At 41.8% G+C, this 17,657-nt stretch overlaps 1 protein-coding gene across 3 annotated transcripts in view; it reads left to right on the forward strand.

Annotated features, from left to right (window-relative positions):
• Positions 1 to 17,657, forward strand: part of FLOT2 (flotillin 2) — a 58,717-nt gene that overhangs the window by 15,747 nt on the left and 25,313 nt on the right. For 2 of the 3 annotated variants that reach the window (XM_067472200.1, XM_060756671.2), the window contains exons 3-4: positions 11,648 to 11,738; positions 17,032 to 17,155. In XM_067472200.1, coding sequence (XP_067328301.1) covers positions 11,648 to 11,738; positions 17,032 to 17,155 — 215 coding nt within the window. Of the gene's footprint in view, positions 1 to 6,320; positions 6,412 to 11,647; positions 11,739 to 17,031; positions 17,156 to 17,657 lie in introns of all 3 variants that reach the window. The other variant, XM_060756672.2, reaches the window with a different exon arrangement.

Here is a 17,657-nt window from a genome sequence, read left to right on the forward strand (position 1 = left end):
ATAATAATAATATTATTTATTTATTTACAACATCAGTTATTTACGACATCTCATCCCAAACTGGACTCAGAGCGGCTTACAAGATATATATACGTACAATATATTATATTATTAGCATAGTACAATATCAGTATTAAATATTACTATATTATACCATTATATTGTAATATCATTAGTAATATTACATGTAATATAAAATATATAATTAAAATATTATAGTATTATTAGTATTATATTGTATTACATTATAATATTATAAATATTATATGTATATACATTACATAACAATAATATTAATTATTATTATTATTATTTAAGGTAATAATATTTATTTATTTACGATGTTTGTATGCCGCCCTTCTCACCCCGAAGAGTAGCTTACAAGATATATATACATACAATATATTATGTTGTTAGCATAGTACAATATCAGTATTAAATCTATATAAATAAAAATGTAATGTTCGTTTGTGGGATTAACATAACTCAAAAACCACTGGGTGAATTGATACCAAATTTGGACACAATACACCTATCAGGCCATCGAGTGACCATGGGTGGCGCAGTGGGTTAAACCCCTGTGCCAGCAGGACTGAAGACCGACAGGTCGCAGGTCCGAATCTGGGGAGAATTGGTAGGAAGAATAAGGCCGTATTCGACAATGTGTAAGACTGAGTTAGAGCTGGCCATTTTCAAAGGCTTGTTGAAACCACCAGGTCTTCAAGCTCTTACGAAAGGAGGGGAGGGATGGGGCTTGTCTTATTTCCCTTGGAAGGGCGTTCCAGAGGTGAGGGGCCACCACCGAGAAGGCCCTCTCTCTCGTCCCCACCAACCGCGCTTGAGACGGAGGTGGGACCGAGAGGAGGGCCTCCCCGGAAGATCTTAGAGTTCTCTTTTCCTGTCCACCAACATTATGTCCCTTTTCTTGACCATGTCTTCAAGCTCTTATGAATGGAGGGGAGGGATGGGGCCTGTCTTATTTCCCTTGGAAGGGTGTTCCAGAGGCGAGGGGCCACCACCGAGAAGGCCCTCTCGTTCCCACCAACCATGCTTGTGATGGAGGTGGGGCCGAGAGAAGGGCCTCCCCAGAAGATCTTAGAGTTCTCTTTTCCTGTCCATCAACATTATGTTCTTGAGTTGGGAGTATGAGAGATTACAGCAAGTCCCTGATACTATGTCCAGTAGATGGTGCTAAAGGCCTACCAGTTAAGATGGGCAATTTGGACCCAGATTCGGAGAGGTGTGCTGGCATTCCTCAGACCGGGAGGGCTACCTTTGCTAGCCGGCTCTCGAGGGAAGGCGTCCGCCCCGCCCCCCCCCCCCCCAATTTGTGTGCTCTTGTCTTTCTCTCTCTCTCTCTCTCTTAACTCTGGCTTGCTCTGTGTCTCTTTTGCGCAGCCTCTGACTAACTCTTTTCCTGTGCCGCTCGCTGCTGCCCTCCTGAACTGCTGCGATGTGTAGCCGGCGGGGTCCCTTGGGGCAGTTTTCCGGGGGAATGGGAAGACCTGGATTCCACCGCATGTCCGGTGGGAGCTCCCTCCCACCTCGTGAAGCACCAACAAGGAAAGGGGGAAGGAAGACGGGACTTCCTGGGGCATTCCTTAGGAAAGGGAATTGGGAACAACTCTCCTTCTGTAGCTTCAGAAAACTTCTAGTTTGATCCTAGCAGTGGGTCAGTGGCAAAACCCCATTGCTGAGGAACATCTACACCAGTGGTTCTCCTAATTCTCAACCTTCCTAATGCCGCGACCCCTTAGTACAGGTCCTCACGTTGTGGTGACCCCCAACCATAACGTTATTTTCGTTGCTACTTCTTTAATATTGCTCCTGTTATGAATCATAATATAAATATCTGATATGCAGGATGTATTTTCATTCACTGGACTAAATACCCGATACGCCCAAATTTGAATACTGGTGGGGTTGGAGGGGATTGATTTTGTCATTTGGGAATTTTGGAGTTACTGGGATTTATAGTTCACCTAAAATCAAAGAGCCTTTTGAACTCCACCCTTGATGGAATTGAATCAAACTTGGCACACAGAACTCCCATGGCCAAGAGAAATACTAGGAGAGTCTGGTGGACACTGACCTTGAGTTTTTGGAGTTGTAGTTCACCTACATCCAGAGAGCACTGTGGACTCACACAGTGATGGATCTGGATCAAACTTGGCACAGATCATCAATATGCCCAAATGTGAACACTGGTAGAGAAATACTGGGAGAGTCTGGTGGACACCGACCTAGAGTTTTTGGAGTTGTAGTTCACCTACATCCAGAGAGCACTGTGGACTCAAACAGTGATGGATCTGGATCAAACTTGGCACACATAATCAATATGCCGAAATGTGAACACTGGTAGAGAAATACTGGGAGAGTCTGATGGACACCGACCTAGAGTTTTTGGAGTTGTAGTTCACCTACATCCAGAGAACACTGTGGACTCAAACAGTGATGGATCTGGATCAAACTTGGCACAGATAATCAATATGCCCAAATGTGAACACTGGTAGAGAAATACTGGGAGAGTCTGGTGGACACTGACCTTGAGTTTCTGGAGTTGTAGTTCACCTACATCCAGAGAACACTGTGGACTCAAACAGTGATGGATCTGGATCAAACTTGGCACAGATCATCAATATGCCCAAATGTGAACACTGGTAGAGAAATACTGGGAGAGTCTGGTGGATACTAACCTTGAGTTTCTGGAGTTGTAGTTCACCTACATCCAGAGAACACTGTGGACTCAAACAGTGATGGATCTGGATCAAACTTGGCACAGATCATCAATATGCCCAAATGTGAACACTGGTAGAGAAATACTGGGAGAGTCTGGTGGACACTGACCTTGAGTTTTTGGAGTTGTAGTTCACCTACACCCAGAGAACACTGTGGACTCAAACAGTGATGGATCTGGATCAAACTTGGCACAGATCATCAACATGCCCAAATGTGAACACTGGTAGAGGTTGGAGAAAATAGACCTTGCCGTTTGGGAGTTGTAGTTGTTGGGATTCATAGTTCACCCACAATGAAATAGCATTCTGAACCCCACCAATGATAGAATTGGACAAGACTTCCCACGCAGAACACCCATGACAAAGAGAAAATGTTATGTTTTCCTATGGTCTTTGGTGACCCCTCTGACACCCCCTCGCGACCCCCAAATGGGTCCCGACCCCCAGGTTGAGAAACACTGATCTACACTTTTTGAGAAGCACATCTGGGCATCCAGAGGTCAGTTGCCTCTACTCACTTCAGTTAGATGCTCAGATCTTCCTGTTAGCGTCATTGTTGTTGTTTTAATGGTATCCAGTGGTACAAGAAAGGCTGTACTTTTAATATTTCAGAGGGAACGTTATATCCCATTCATTTTTGGCCCTCAAGTTGTGGACCAAAACTGAATGGGAAATAAGGTTCCCTCTGAAATATTTCCACGTCACGGCAAGCGTTGCAGAAAAGCTCAAGACTTCCTCTGCTTCTGGTTTCTGGTTCCACTTCAGCTCACTCTTAATTGGGCGTTTAATAGTGAAACCATGGAACTCACTGCCTGGAGATGCAGAGTTACTAACAGGCCGTTGGAAATTCCAAGTCAGGATGGCAACAGACAAACCCCGGGATTTGTCCTTCTTGGGGGGCTTCCTCTTCTAAAGGTTGAGCCTTTGGTTGGCTGGGAGCTAAGGAAGCAGAGGCAGCTTGGTGCTGGCCTCGAGGGTTTATGGAAACCCTCTTGAGCCCCTGTATTATTATTATTTGAAACACAACAAGATTAGTACACAGCAAACAAGATCATGACGATGGTTGTTGTATTGGATCACACGTCGGACCCTTCCCAAGTGTCTTGGGCTGTGTGATGTTTTGGCGAATAATGTGTGCCGATCCCAGTAGGGTGGACATTTAATCAACTACCAAGTTTGTAAACTTTGTGGTTTTTTTCTGTTTGTTTTGTTCTGTTAGAAATGTAATACAATGGTCTGGTTGCCCCTGAAACGATAAATAAATAAAATATATTATTATTAGTAGTAGTATTATTATATTGCATTACATTATAATATTATAAATATTATAGTATATACATTACATAATAATAATAATAATTTAAGGTATGGATTTGCAGTACCTTCAGCTGATTCAGTGCTGACTTCCACAGACCACTGAGACCTCCACACAGAACTCCTGGATGGCGAGAACACGAGGCAGGCGAGGCGGGCTTTGCACGAGGCTGGGCCTCGCGTGGAGGACCCCTTGCCGGCCCCGTGCCCTCGCCGATGGCAAGAATGCAAGGTAGGCGAGGTGGGCTTTGTGCAAGGCCAGGCCTCACATGGAGGACCCCTCACCTGCTCCGCACCCTCACCGGATGGCGATAGAGCGAGGCAGGTGAGGCGGGCTTTGTGCAAGGCCAGGCCTCACGTGGAGGACCCCTCACCTGCCCCGCGCCCTCGCTGATGGCAAGAATGCGAGGTAGGTGAGGTGGGCTTTGTGCGAGGCCAGGCCTCACATGGAGGACCCCTCACCTACCCCGCACCCTCACCAGATGGCGATAGAGCGAGGCAGGTGAGGCGGGCTTTGTGCAAGGCCAGGCCTCACATGGAGGACCCCTCAACTGTCCCTCACCCTCACCGATGGCAAGAATGCGAGGTAGGCGAGGCGGACTTTGTGCAAGGCCAGGCCTCGCATGAAGGACCCCTCGCCTGCCCCGCGCCCTCACCGGATGGCAAGAATGTGAGGTAGGCGAGGCGGGCTTTGTGCGAGGCCAGGCCTCGCGTGGAGGACCCCTCACTTGCCCCGCACCCTCGCCGATGGCAGGAATGCGAGGTAGGTGAGGTGGGCTTTGTGCAAGGCCAGGCCTCACGTGGAGGACCCCTCACCTGCCCCGCGCCCTCGCTGATGGCAAGAATGCGAGGTAGGTGAGGTGGGCTTTGTGCGAGGCCAGGCCTCACATGGAGGACCCCTCACCTACCCCGCACCCTCACCGGATGGCGATAGAGCGAGGCAGGTGAGGCGGGCTTTGTGCAAGGCCAGGCCTCACATGGAGGACCCCTCAACTGTCCCTCACCCTCACCGATGGCAAGAATGCGAGGTAGGCGAGGCGGACTTTGTGCAAGGCCAGGCCTCGCATGAAGGACCCCTCGCCTGCCCCGCGCCCTCACCGGATGGCAAGAATGTGAGGTAGGCGAGGCGGGCTTTGTGCGAGGCCAGGCCTCGCGTGGAGGACCCCTCACTTGCCCCGCACCCTCGCCGATGGCAGGAATGCGAGGTAGGTGAGGTGGGCTTTGTGCAAGGCCAGGCCTCACGTGGAGGACCCCTCACCTGCCCCGCGCCCTCGCTGATGGCAAGAATGCGAGGTAGGTGAGGTGGGCTTTGTGCGAGGCCAGGCCTCACATGGAGGACCCCTCACCTACCCCGCACCCTCACCGGATGGCGATAGAGCGAGGCAGGTGAGGCGGGCTTTGTGCAAGGCCAGGCCTCACATGGAGGACCCCTCAACTGTCCCTCACCCTCACCGATGGCAAGAATGCGAGGTAGGCGAGGCGGACTTTGTGCAAGGCCAGGCCTCGCATGAAGGACCCCTCGCCTGCCCCGCGCCCTCACCGGATGGCAAGAATGTGAGGTAGGCGAGGCGGGCTTTGTGCGAGGCCAGGCCTCGCGTGGAGGACCCCTCACTTGCCCCGCACCCTCGCCGATGGCAGGAATGCGAGGTAGGTGAGGTGGGCTTTGTGCAAGGCCAGGCCTCACGTGGAGGACCCCTCACCTGCCCCGCGCCCTCGCTGATGGCAAGAATGCGAGGTAGGTGAGGTGGGCTTTGTGCGAGGCCAGGCCTCACATGGAGGACCCCTCACCTACCCCGCACCCTCACCGGATGGCGATAGAGCGAGGCAGGTGAGGCGGGCTTTGCGAAAGGCCAGGCCTCACACGAAGGAGCCCTCGTCTGGCCCACACCCTTGGGGCAGGACCAATGGAGGTGGCCTCGCGACCCCTCCAAAATAGCCAGGTGACCCCTCTGGGGGTCGCGACCCCCAGGTTGAGAACCACTGGCTTAGGAAGACAGCTTTAAAAGATATATGTGACTGGCCAGAGTGTTTTGTGATCTGCTCCTATAGAATGTGGCACATTTGAGATACATGGAGCTACCATTACTCTCATCCCTGGGTGGCGTCCACTGAATATGGAGGGAGATGTCGCCCGACCCGTCCGAGGAAAGTCCCGTCTTCCTTCCTCCTTTCCTTCCTTGCTTCCCCTTGGCGAATGGGTTTCTGTTGCTCTCTGGTAACCACCTTGTGTGTTTGCTGTCCTACCCTTATCTATTTATTGCTGCTCAGACTGTCTTTGGAGGTTATGACCATCCTTTGTCGCTGTGAGAATATTGAGACGTCGGAGGGGGTCCCACTGTACGTAACGGGGGTCGCACAGGTAATGATCCCGCCGCTTCTGGACGTGTGTGTGTGTGTTGTCCTCTAACCCGTCTCCGTCTCCCTTCTGTCCCACGCAGGCGGCGGGCGGCAGCATCCACCAGAGAGAGGACCTTTTCCGCGCTCGCCTTTCTCTCTTTCCGCACCGGCACTTCCTCTCTCTCTCTTTCTCTCTCTCTTTCTTTCCCTCCTCTTCCGTTGCTGGCTCTCGCTACCTGCCGTCGCACTCCCTGGTAATGTAGAGAGACAGACGCATGCAGAGCTCTTCCAAAGTCCTTGGGGAAACCAATGCGGTCGGCACCCACTTGCCACTCTGCATTCACGCCTGCCTGCTTCACAAGTGCGGCGCAGTGGCACGGAGGCAGGAGGGAACCCAGTTCGGAGAAGAAAGGGACGAAAGGAGGCTGGCCTAGCAGATTTCGGACGGAGGCAGCACTTCCGTCCTGGCTTCCCACTTCTCAAAATCACCATTTGAGACTCAAACTGGCACTCTTTCCCATCACAAGAGCCAAACAGTCATTGCTGATTGTTTACCCTTCACAGTAAAGGTTAGTGTCTCCCCAACACTCCCCTTGGAATCCCCAGTTAGTAGGCTTGGGCAATCCATGGTTCTAAATGGTTCTAAAGTACTTACAAAACTAAAGTTCTGGTGGTGAAAATTTCAGAACTCTAACAAAACTCTCAAAATTTCATAATAAATGGCAGTTCCTAATTGGTTCTGTCATTAAAATCACCAATAATGAAATAATAATTAAATTTTGAAAGTTTTGTTAGAGTTCTGAAATTTTCACCACCAGAACTTTAGTTTTGTAAGTACTTTAGAACCATTTAGAACCATGGATTGCCCAAGCCTACCAGTTAGACCACTGAGCTACTGAACTTTCTGACCGAAAGGTTGCAGGTTCAAATCCGGTAGGCCTGGGTAACAACGGAAAAAATTGTTTCTAAAATCGATTCGTTTTTTGGGGGTTTTTGCGTTTCCTTATTTAAAATAATTACAAAATTTTCCTTTTAAAAAGTTCGATATTTACGAAATTTCGTAAATGTGAAAAATTTACAAAACAATAACGAATCGATTTCCGAAACAATAACGAATCGATTCGTTAATGGCGGACGCGACCGCGAAATACGCTAAAAAACCTCAAAATGGGACAGGGGGAACTTCTGGTGTGATATTATAATTTTTTTTCACTAATTAAACAAAAAACAACTATAAAACTTGCCCCAGACATGCGGAAATAATAACGAAACGACCTCAAAACGATAACGAAACGAATACATAACGAAATACGAAGCATTTACAAAACGTATTTAAAAATTCGTTTTTAAAAAAAATTGCTCCGGAATGGTTCGTTATCATTTTGTAATTAAAAAAATTAACGAATTAACGAAACGAAACTGCCCAGCCCTAAAATCCGGGGAGCGGCATTTATTTATATATTATTTACAATATCACAACAACAATAATGTATAATGTATCTTTATTTATACCCCGTCACCATCTCCCCAAAGGGTGTCTTACATTACCAAGCCCGGTAATACATAATAACAGCAATACAAACAACCCGTAAATTATGAATTATATTATTATTATTATTATTAAACTTTATTTGTACCCCGCTAGCATCTCCCGAAGGACTCGATGCGGCTTACAAAGGCCAAGGCCACAAAACACAACATAACAATACACAACCTAAAGCAAATTAAAATCAGTTAAAACAATATTATACAACGAGCAATAAACAATGGTATCCTTTCCCTGGCTTGGCATCAGGCACTTGAGGAGCTCTTTTGCCTTATTATTATTCCCCTATTAGTGTGGTGGATTAAACTGCTGAGCTGCTGAACTTGCTGACCAAAAGATCAGTGGTTCGAATCCAGGGAGTGGGGTGAGCTCCCGCTGTTAGCACCAGTTTCAGCCAACCTAGCAGTTCAAAAACATGCCAATGTGAATAGTAATAATAATAATAATAATAATAATAATAATAATAATAATAAACAACTTTATTTCACGCCAATATCTCCCCAATGAGTAGATCAATAGGTACCACTTCGGTGGGAAATATAACAGCGCTCCATGAAGTCATGCTGGCCACATGACCTTGGAGGTGTCTATGGACAACGCTGTCTCATCGGCTTAGAAATTGAGATAACCACCACCCTGCAGAGTCGGACACGACTAAACTTACTATCAAGGGAGCCTGTTGCCTTCTCTATCTCGAGAACACGCCAATGTGAGTAGTAGTAGTAGTAGTAGTAGTAGTAATAATAATAATAATAATAATTATAAACTTTATTTCCTGCCAATATTTCCCCAATGGGGACTATTGAGTAGATCAATAGGTACCACTTCGGTGGGAAATATAACCACCACCCTGCAGAGTCGGACACGACTAAACTGAATATCAAGGGAGCCTGTTGCCTTTTCTATCTCGAGAACATGCCAATGTGAGTAGTAGTAGTAGTAGTAGTAGTAATAATAATAATAAACTTTATATCCCGCCACCATTTCCCCAATGGGGACTATTGAGTAGATCAATAGGTACCACTTCGGCGGGAAATATAACAGCGCTCCATGCAGTCATGCTGGCCACATGACCTTGGAGGTGTCTATGGACAACGCTGTCTCATCGGCTTAGAAATAGGGATAACCACCACCCTGCAGAGTCGGACACAACTAAACTGAATATCAAGGGAGCCTGTTACCTTTTCTATCTCGAGAACATGCCAATGTGAGTAGTAGTAGTAGTAGTAGTAGTAATAATAATAATAATAATAATAATAAACTTCATTTCCCGCCAATATCTCCCCAATGGGGACTATTGAGTAGATCAATAGGTACCACTTCGGTGGGAAATATAACAGCGTTCCATGAAGTCATGCTGGCCACATGACCTTGGAGGTGTCTATGGACAACGCCGGCTCATCGGCTTAGAAATGGGGATAACCACCACCCTGCAGAGTCGGACACGACTAAACTTAATATCAAGGGAGCCTGTTGCCTTTTCTATCTCGAGAACATGCCAATGTGAGTAGTAGTAGTAGTAGTAGTAGTAATAATAATAATAATAAACTTTATTTCCCGCCAATATCTCCCCAATGAGTAGATCAATAGGTACCACTTCGGTGGGAAATATAACAGCGCTCCATGAAGTCATGCTGGCCACATGACCTTGGAGGTGTCTATGGACAACGCTGGCTCATCGGCTTAGAAATGGGGATAACCACCACCCTGCAGAGTCGGACACGACTAAACTGAATATCAAGGGAGCCTGTTGCCTTTTCTATCTCGAAAACATGCCAATGTGAGGAGTAGTAGTAGTACTAATAATAATAATAATAATAATAATAATAAACTTTATTTCCCGCCAATATTTCCCCAGTGGGGACTATTGAGTAGATCAATAGGTACCACTTCGCCGGGAAATTAACAGCGCTCCATGAAGTCATGCTGGCCACATGACCTTGGAGGTGTCTATGGGCAACGCTGGCTCATCGGCCTAGAAATGGGGATAGCCACCACCCTGCAGAGTCAGACACGACTAAACTTAATATCAAGGGAGCCTGTTGCCTTTTCTATCTCGAAAACATGCCAATGTGAGGAGTAGTAGTAGTAGTAATAATAATAATAATAATAATAATAATAATAAACGTTATTTCCTGCCAATATTTCCCCAGTGGGGACTATTGAGTAGATCAATAGGTACCACTTCGGTGGGAAATATAACAGCGCTCCATGAAGTCATGCTGGCCACATGACCTTGGAGGTGTCTATGGACAACGCTGGGTCATTGGCTTAGAAATAGAGATAACCACCACCCTGCAGAGTCGGATACGACTAAACTGATTATCAAGGGAGCCTGTTGCCTTTTCTATCTCGAGAACATGCCAATGTGAGTAGTAGTAGTAGTAATAATAATAATAATAATAATAATAATAATAAACTTCATTTCCTGCCAATATTTCCCCAATGGGGACTATTGAGTAGATCAATAGGTACCACTTCGGTGGGAAATATAACAGCGCTCCGTGCAGTCATGCTGGCCACATGACCTTGGAGGTGTCTATGGACAACGCCGGCTCATCGGCTTAGAAATGGGGATAACCACCACCCTGCAGAGTCGGACACGACTAAACTTAATATCAAGGGAGCCTGTTGCCTTTTCTATCTCGAAAACATGCCAATGTGAGTAGTAGTAGTAGTAATAATAATAATAATAATAATAATAATAATAAACTTCATTTCCTGCCAATATTTCCCCAATGGGGACTATTGAGTAGATCAATAGGTACCACTTCGGTGGGAAATATAAAAGCGCTCCATGAAGTCATGCTGGCCACATGACCTTGGAGGTGTCTATGGACGACGCTGTCTCATCGGCTTAGAAATGGAGATAACCACCACCCTGCAGAGTCGGACACGACTAAACTGAATATCAAGGGAGCCTGTTGCCTTTTCTATCTCGAAAACACGCCAATGTGAGTAGTAGTAGTAGTAGTAGTAATAATAATAATAATAATAATAATAATAAACTTTATTTCCCGCCAATATTTCCCCAATGGGGACTATTGAGTAGATCAATAGGTACCACTTCGGTGGGAAATATAACAGCGCTCCATGCAGTCGTGCTGGCCACATGACCTTGGAGGTGTCTATGGACAACGCTGGCTCATCGGCTTAGAAATGGAGATAACCGTCACCCTGCAGAGTTGGACACGACTAAACTTAATATCAAGGGAGCCTGTTACCTTTCCTATCTCAAACAAAGGAGGGATCTTTTGGAATCCAATGCTACTGGGTTTGGTCTTCTTTCTCTGGATGTTGGGGATGCTTTACCTGGAATCCCAGCTTTTGTGGCCCCTTCCAACTTGGCTATTCTATTATTGAGATGTAAATAGAGAGAGCCTTCCTTTTATTCTTCCTTCTCAGGTTCCTATAGTGTTCAGGGCATTTTTCTGACCGTTACCCAAATGGGTAACTCTTAAAAGCATTCCGTATATAAGGCCAGTTCTTCCAAAGCAAGATATTTGAGCTCTTGAAGACCTGAACCTCCACCATTGATGTGACCCCAAAGTCGGCGGGTGGGGGGTCCCTTGGGGCCACTTGGCACGATGCTGAGGCCTTGCGTCTTGTATGATTACCTCGGAGGAAAGCGAGAGGTAGCCCCGAGCCCCAAACGTGGGGAGAGAGGCCTGTGTACCGAGACACATGCCAATGTTTTACGTTTATTTGGCAGGATTTCCCTAGAGATAATGACGTTACAGCCCAGGTGCGAGGACGTAGAGACGGCGGAGGGGGTAGCTTTAACTGTCACAGGTGTGGCCCAGGTACAGTAACTCGAAACCACCGCCCTCCTTTCGAGGAGGGGTGCATGACTCTTAACCCTTCTTCGCGGAAAAGCAGGTCACCGCTTGCCCCTCACCTGTGCAGCAGGCAGCGGCGGCACCTGGCACCCTCGTCGCCTCCCAGGCGCACCTTCTTCTCTCCTCTCCACGGAGCTGCCTGCATCTCTCTCTCTTTCTCTCTCTCTCTATGCATTGGGGTTTGGGTCTCGTTGGGTTTGGGGTTGTGGGTTCCCGCCGGGTACTGGATGTTCCTGAAGACCTTCTCCATGTGTGTATATATATTTTCCCAATGTGGATGGTTATTCAAAATGTGATCACGGCAGGCATTTTTCACGGAAAGTCCCTTATAATAATAATAATAATAATAATAATAATAATAAAATTTATTTACAATATTTATATGCCACTCTTCTCACCCCAAAGGGGACTCAGAGCAGCTTACAATATATATATCTCCAATATTCAAAATGTGATCACGGCAGGCGTTTTTCACGGAAAGTCCCTTGAAATAATAATAGTAATAATAATAATAATAATATATTTATTTACAATATTTATATGCCGCTCTTCTCACCCCGAAGGGGACTCAGAGCAGCTTACAATATATATATCTGCAATATATTATATTATTAGCATAGTACAATATCAATATTATATTACTATATTGTACTATACCATTATATCGTAATATTATTAGTAATAGTACATGTAGTATAAAATATATAATTACTGTATATACTCGAATATAAGCCTAGTTTTTCAGGCTGAAAATGCTCCCCTCGGCTTATACTTGAGTGAAAAGTTATATATTATTTTACTCTGTTATTAGTATTTATTTATTATTTACTTCAAAGTTTTATATACCGAGCTTCTCACCTCATAAGAGGGACTCAGCCCGGTTTCCAACCATAAAAACACATATAATCGGTAAAATATCAAAATACACATTACAATAAAACATTAAAAAAGCACATATATTTAAAACTACAGTGGTCAGTCGTCATACTAAAATCAAATATACACCGTCTTCCATCCAGATCATTCTCTCATTCTTTGAAGGCCTGTCTCCATAACCATAACCAAATAGTATTATTTTAATACATTTATTTTATTTTTCCATTTATTATTTTACTCTATTATTACATTTATTATTTTCCCCTATTTATTATTGTTATTATTACATTGACATTATTTTACTCTATTATTTTATTACATTTATTTACTCTTATTATGTTTACATTATTTTACTTTATTTTTCTATTTATTATTTTACTCTATTATTACATTTATTATTTTTCCCTATTATTGTTATTATTACATTTACATTATTTTACTCTATTATTTTATTACATTTATTTACTCTATTATTACATTTACATTATTTTACTTTCTTTTTTTCCATTTATTATTTTACTCTATTATTACATTTATTATTTTCCCTATTTATTATTGTTATTATAATATTTCCATTATTTTAGTCTATTATTATTTTATTACATTTATTTACTCTATTATTACGTTTACATTATTTTACTTTTTTAACATTTATTATTTTACTCTATTGTTACATTTATTATTTTTCCCTATTTATTATTGTTATTATTACATTTTATTTTACTCTATTATTATTTTATTACATATATTTACTCCATTATTATGTTTACATTATTTTACTTTTTTACATTTATTATTTTTCCCTATTGTTATTATTACGTTTACATTATTTTACTTTATTTTTTACATTTATTTTTTACTCTATTATTACATTTATTATTTTTCCCTATTTATTATTGTTATTATTCCATTTCCATTATTTTACTCTATTATTATTTTACATTTATTTACTCTATTATTACGTTTACATTATTTTTCTTTATTTTTTTACATTTATTTTTTACTCTATTATTACATTTATTATTTTTCCCTATTTATTATTGTTATTATTCCATTTCCATTATTTTACTCTATTATTATTTTACATTTATTTACTCTATTATTACGTTTACATTATTTTTCTTTATTTTTTTACATTTATTATTTTACTCTCTATCTTTATTTGGAAGGATACGTAAGCACATTTACGTCGAAGGACCTTAGAACAATGGTTTAATCAGTCTTAAATTACAATTTTATGTAAATATTCCAAAACATTGAACCTCCTGATGCCTCAATTCTTGTAATTTTATTAGTATCTATTTTTATTTTGAAATTTACCAGTAGCTGCTGCATTTTCCATCCTTGACTTGTACTCGAGTCAATACGTTTCCACAGTTTTTTGTGGTAAAATTAGGTGCCTCGGCTTATATTCGGGTCAGCTTATATTCGAGTATATACGGTATATCTTATTATTATTATTATTATTATTATTATTATTATTATTATTATTATATTGTATTACATTATAATATTATATCTTATTATTATATTGTATTACATTATAACATTATATCTTATTGTTATTATTATTATATTGTATTACATTATAACATTATATCTTATTGTTATTATTATATTGTATTACATTATAATATTATATCTTGTTGTTATATTGTATTACATTATAATATTATATCTTATTGTTATTATTATTATATTGTATTACATTATAATATTATATCTTATTGTTATTATTATTATTATATTGTATTACATTATAATATTATATCTTATTATATTGTATTACATTATAATATTATATCTTATTATATTGTATTACATTATAACATTATATCTTATTGTTATTATTATTATATTGTATTACATTATAATATTATATCTTGTTGTTATATTGTATTACATTATAATATTATATCTTATTATTATATTGTATTACATTATAATATTATATCTTATTATTATATTGTATTACATTATAATATTATATCTTGTTATTATTATTATTATTATATTGTATTACATTATAATATTATATCTTATTGTTAATATTATTATTATATTGTATTACATTATAATATTATAAATATTATATGCATATGCAATATATTATATATTACATATCATATTATGTTTAGGTTCGCTCCTGACACGATAAATAAAATATTATATTATTAGCCTAGCACAGGAGACAAGGTGAACTGTCTTCTGACCCCTTCTCTCTTTACTCTGGCCCAGAGTAGCAGTTATAATAGGTTAATAATAATAATAATAATAATAATAATAATAATAATATAACAAATAATAAACCTTTATTTGTATACCAGAGGGGCCTCAGGACAGTTTCCAGCATTGCATTGCAATTACCGACATGAAAACATACAAAAAGTCACTCAAAAAAGCTTGACTCACACTTTTGTCATCCAAAATACCTAATTAATTGTTAATATTTCTGACAATTGCAATACCTGGAGTGGATGTTATCACACTCCTGCCTTCTTGTGATCCGAAGGTGTAGGGAGCTGGCGAGAATAGTTTTGCTCTGCGGTCCTTCTGAACTATATTTCCAATTATATATTTCCAATTAAATAATGACGTCTTTGTTCATTAAAAAAACTGCTTTTTTTCTCCTGAGGATTTATTCAGACAAATCCAAAAGATTGCTCTGAATAGGTTAACGAGAGCAGAGGCAGGTGGACATCTGTCTTGAATGAGAGCAGCACAATGTGGGGGATTTGGGGCACTGTAATCCGAAAAAGGTAGGCGAGAGAGCTATACAGCGTATTGTCAAAGGTTTTCATGGCTGGAATCACTGGGTTGCTGTGACTTTTCTGGGCTTCCAACACAGGATTCCCCCAGGCAGTGAGCAGCCAGACTTTGAAGCTGCGTGACCATTCGGTGCTAATCAAGGTGGCCAATTGCAACATTCACAACTACCTCAAACACTCAAAGAGTTTAGCGTAATATAATAAGGAGAAGTTAGTAATAAAATTATAATATTAATAATAACATGTTATTACCCACCTCTCCTTATTATATTATGCTATTATGTGTTATTATTAATATTATTATTATTATTATTATTGGAGCCCCCGATGGCGCAGTGGGTTGAACCCCTGTGCCGGCAGGACTGAAGACCGACAGGTCGCAGGTTCGAATGTGGGGATAGCGTGGATGAGCTCCCTCTATCAGCTCCAGCTCCTCATGCGGGGACATGAGAGAAGCCTCCCACAAGGATGATCAAAACAACAAATCATCCAGGTGTCCCCTGGGCAGCGTCCTTGCAGACGGCCAATTCTCTCACGCCAGAAGCGACTTGCAGTTTCTCAAGTCGCTCCTGACACTACCTATATATATATACACACACACACACACACACACACACATATATATATACACACATATATATATATATATTATTACCCACCTCTCCTTATTATATTATGCTATTATATGTTGTTAATATTATTATTATAATTTTATTATCGACCTCTCCGTATTATATTATGCTATTATGTGTTACTATTAATATTATAATGTTATTAACCACCTCTCCTTATTATATTATGCTATTATATATTATTATTAATATTATTACCCACCTCTCCTTATTATATTATGCTATTATATGTTGTTATTAATATTATAATTTTATTACCCACCTCTCCTTATTATATTATGCTATTGTATGTTGTTATTAATATTATAATTTTATTACCCACCTCTCTGTATTATATTACGCTATTATATGTTGTTATTATTAATATTATAATGTTATTACCCACCTCTCCTTATTATATTTTGCTATTATGTGTTATTATTATACTATTTATTATTGTTGTTGTTATTGGGTTGCAGCTTCGAAGCCTGGCTGATTGCTGCAGTCACTTCCCAGCCAAGGATTCCCCTAGGCAGCAACCAGCCAGGCTTTGAAGCTGCAAGGCCATTCAATACTAATCAAGGTGGTCAATTGCAACATTCAGACTTGCCTCAAATAGACAAGAGTTTTTCTACAGATATATAACCCTCAGTTGCATAGTTTCCAACTGACCTTACAAACTCTGAGAATGCCTGCCATGGATGTGGGTGAAACGTCAGGACAGAATGCTTCTGGAATATGGCCAGGCAACCCGGGAAACTCACAGCAACCCAAGCTATACAGCTCCTAAAATTGGATCGTGGAGGGGGCTTGTGTTGAGCCACAGGCCTGACTTGCGTACATTATTTTCTCCCTGCTTGACCACAGCTCATCAAAGCACCCCCTTTTTGGATTACAGCTCCCAGAATCCCCGGTCAGTTGTGCGGTCTGTGTCCGGTTGCCTTTTTGTCTCCCGTGGGCCTCCTCTCCCTTTTCACGCCCTTCTCTTTTCCGTCCCTGCAGGTGAAGATCATGACGGAGAAGGAGCTCCTGGCGGTGGCCTGCGAGCAGTTCCTGGGCAAGAACGTGCAAGACATCAAGAACGTGGTCCTTCAGACGCTGGAGGGGCACCTCCGCTCCATCTTAGGTGCGGGGCAGGGGCCGGGAGGGGGAGCAGGGACCCCCAAAGAAACCCGCTTCGGCCAAAGCCAATCAGGGCTCTCGCTATCCTCTTTTCTCCAACATGCTAAGGCCAGGGATTGTCTTTTGGGGGTGTCATTAATCCCACAGTGGTGCAATGGGTTAAACACTTGTGCCGGCAGGATGGAGGTTTGAATCCGGGGCGAGCTCCCTCTGTCAGCTCCAGCTCCCCATGCAACGCAGACATGAGAGAAGCCTCCCACAAGGATGGTCAAACATCAAAACATCCGGGCAACCAATGATTCAACACCTTAATGTAAAGTTAAATTAAAAATGTATATAGAGGATCCTATAAGACTGTAGACAAGGAAGAAGTGGATGTAAAGTATTATTATTTATGTATTATTTAGATAGTAGACTGTGACCCCTTAATAGAAGTATATTATCAGATAAATGATTATAGAACATTAATAGATAGAAAGCATTGCACTATATGCAACAAACACTTG

Source organism: Anolis sagrei, chromosome 11 (genome assembly GCF_037176765.1).
Source record: "Anolis sagrei isolate rAnoSag1 chromosome 11, rAnoSag1.mat, whole genome shotgun sequence".
Taxonomy (NCBI): Eukaryota; Metazoa; Chordata; class Lepidosauria; order Squamata; family Dactyloidae; genus Anolis; species Anolis sagrei.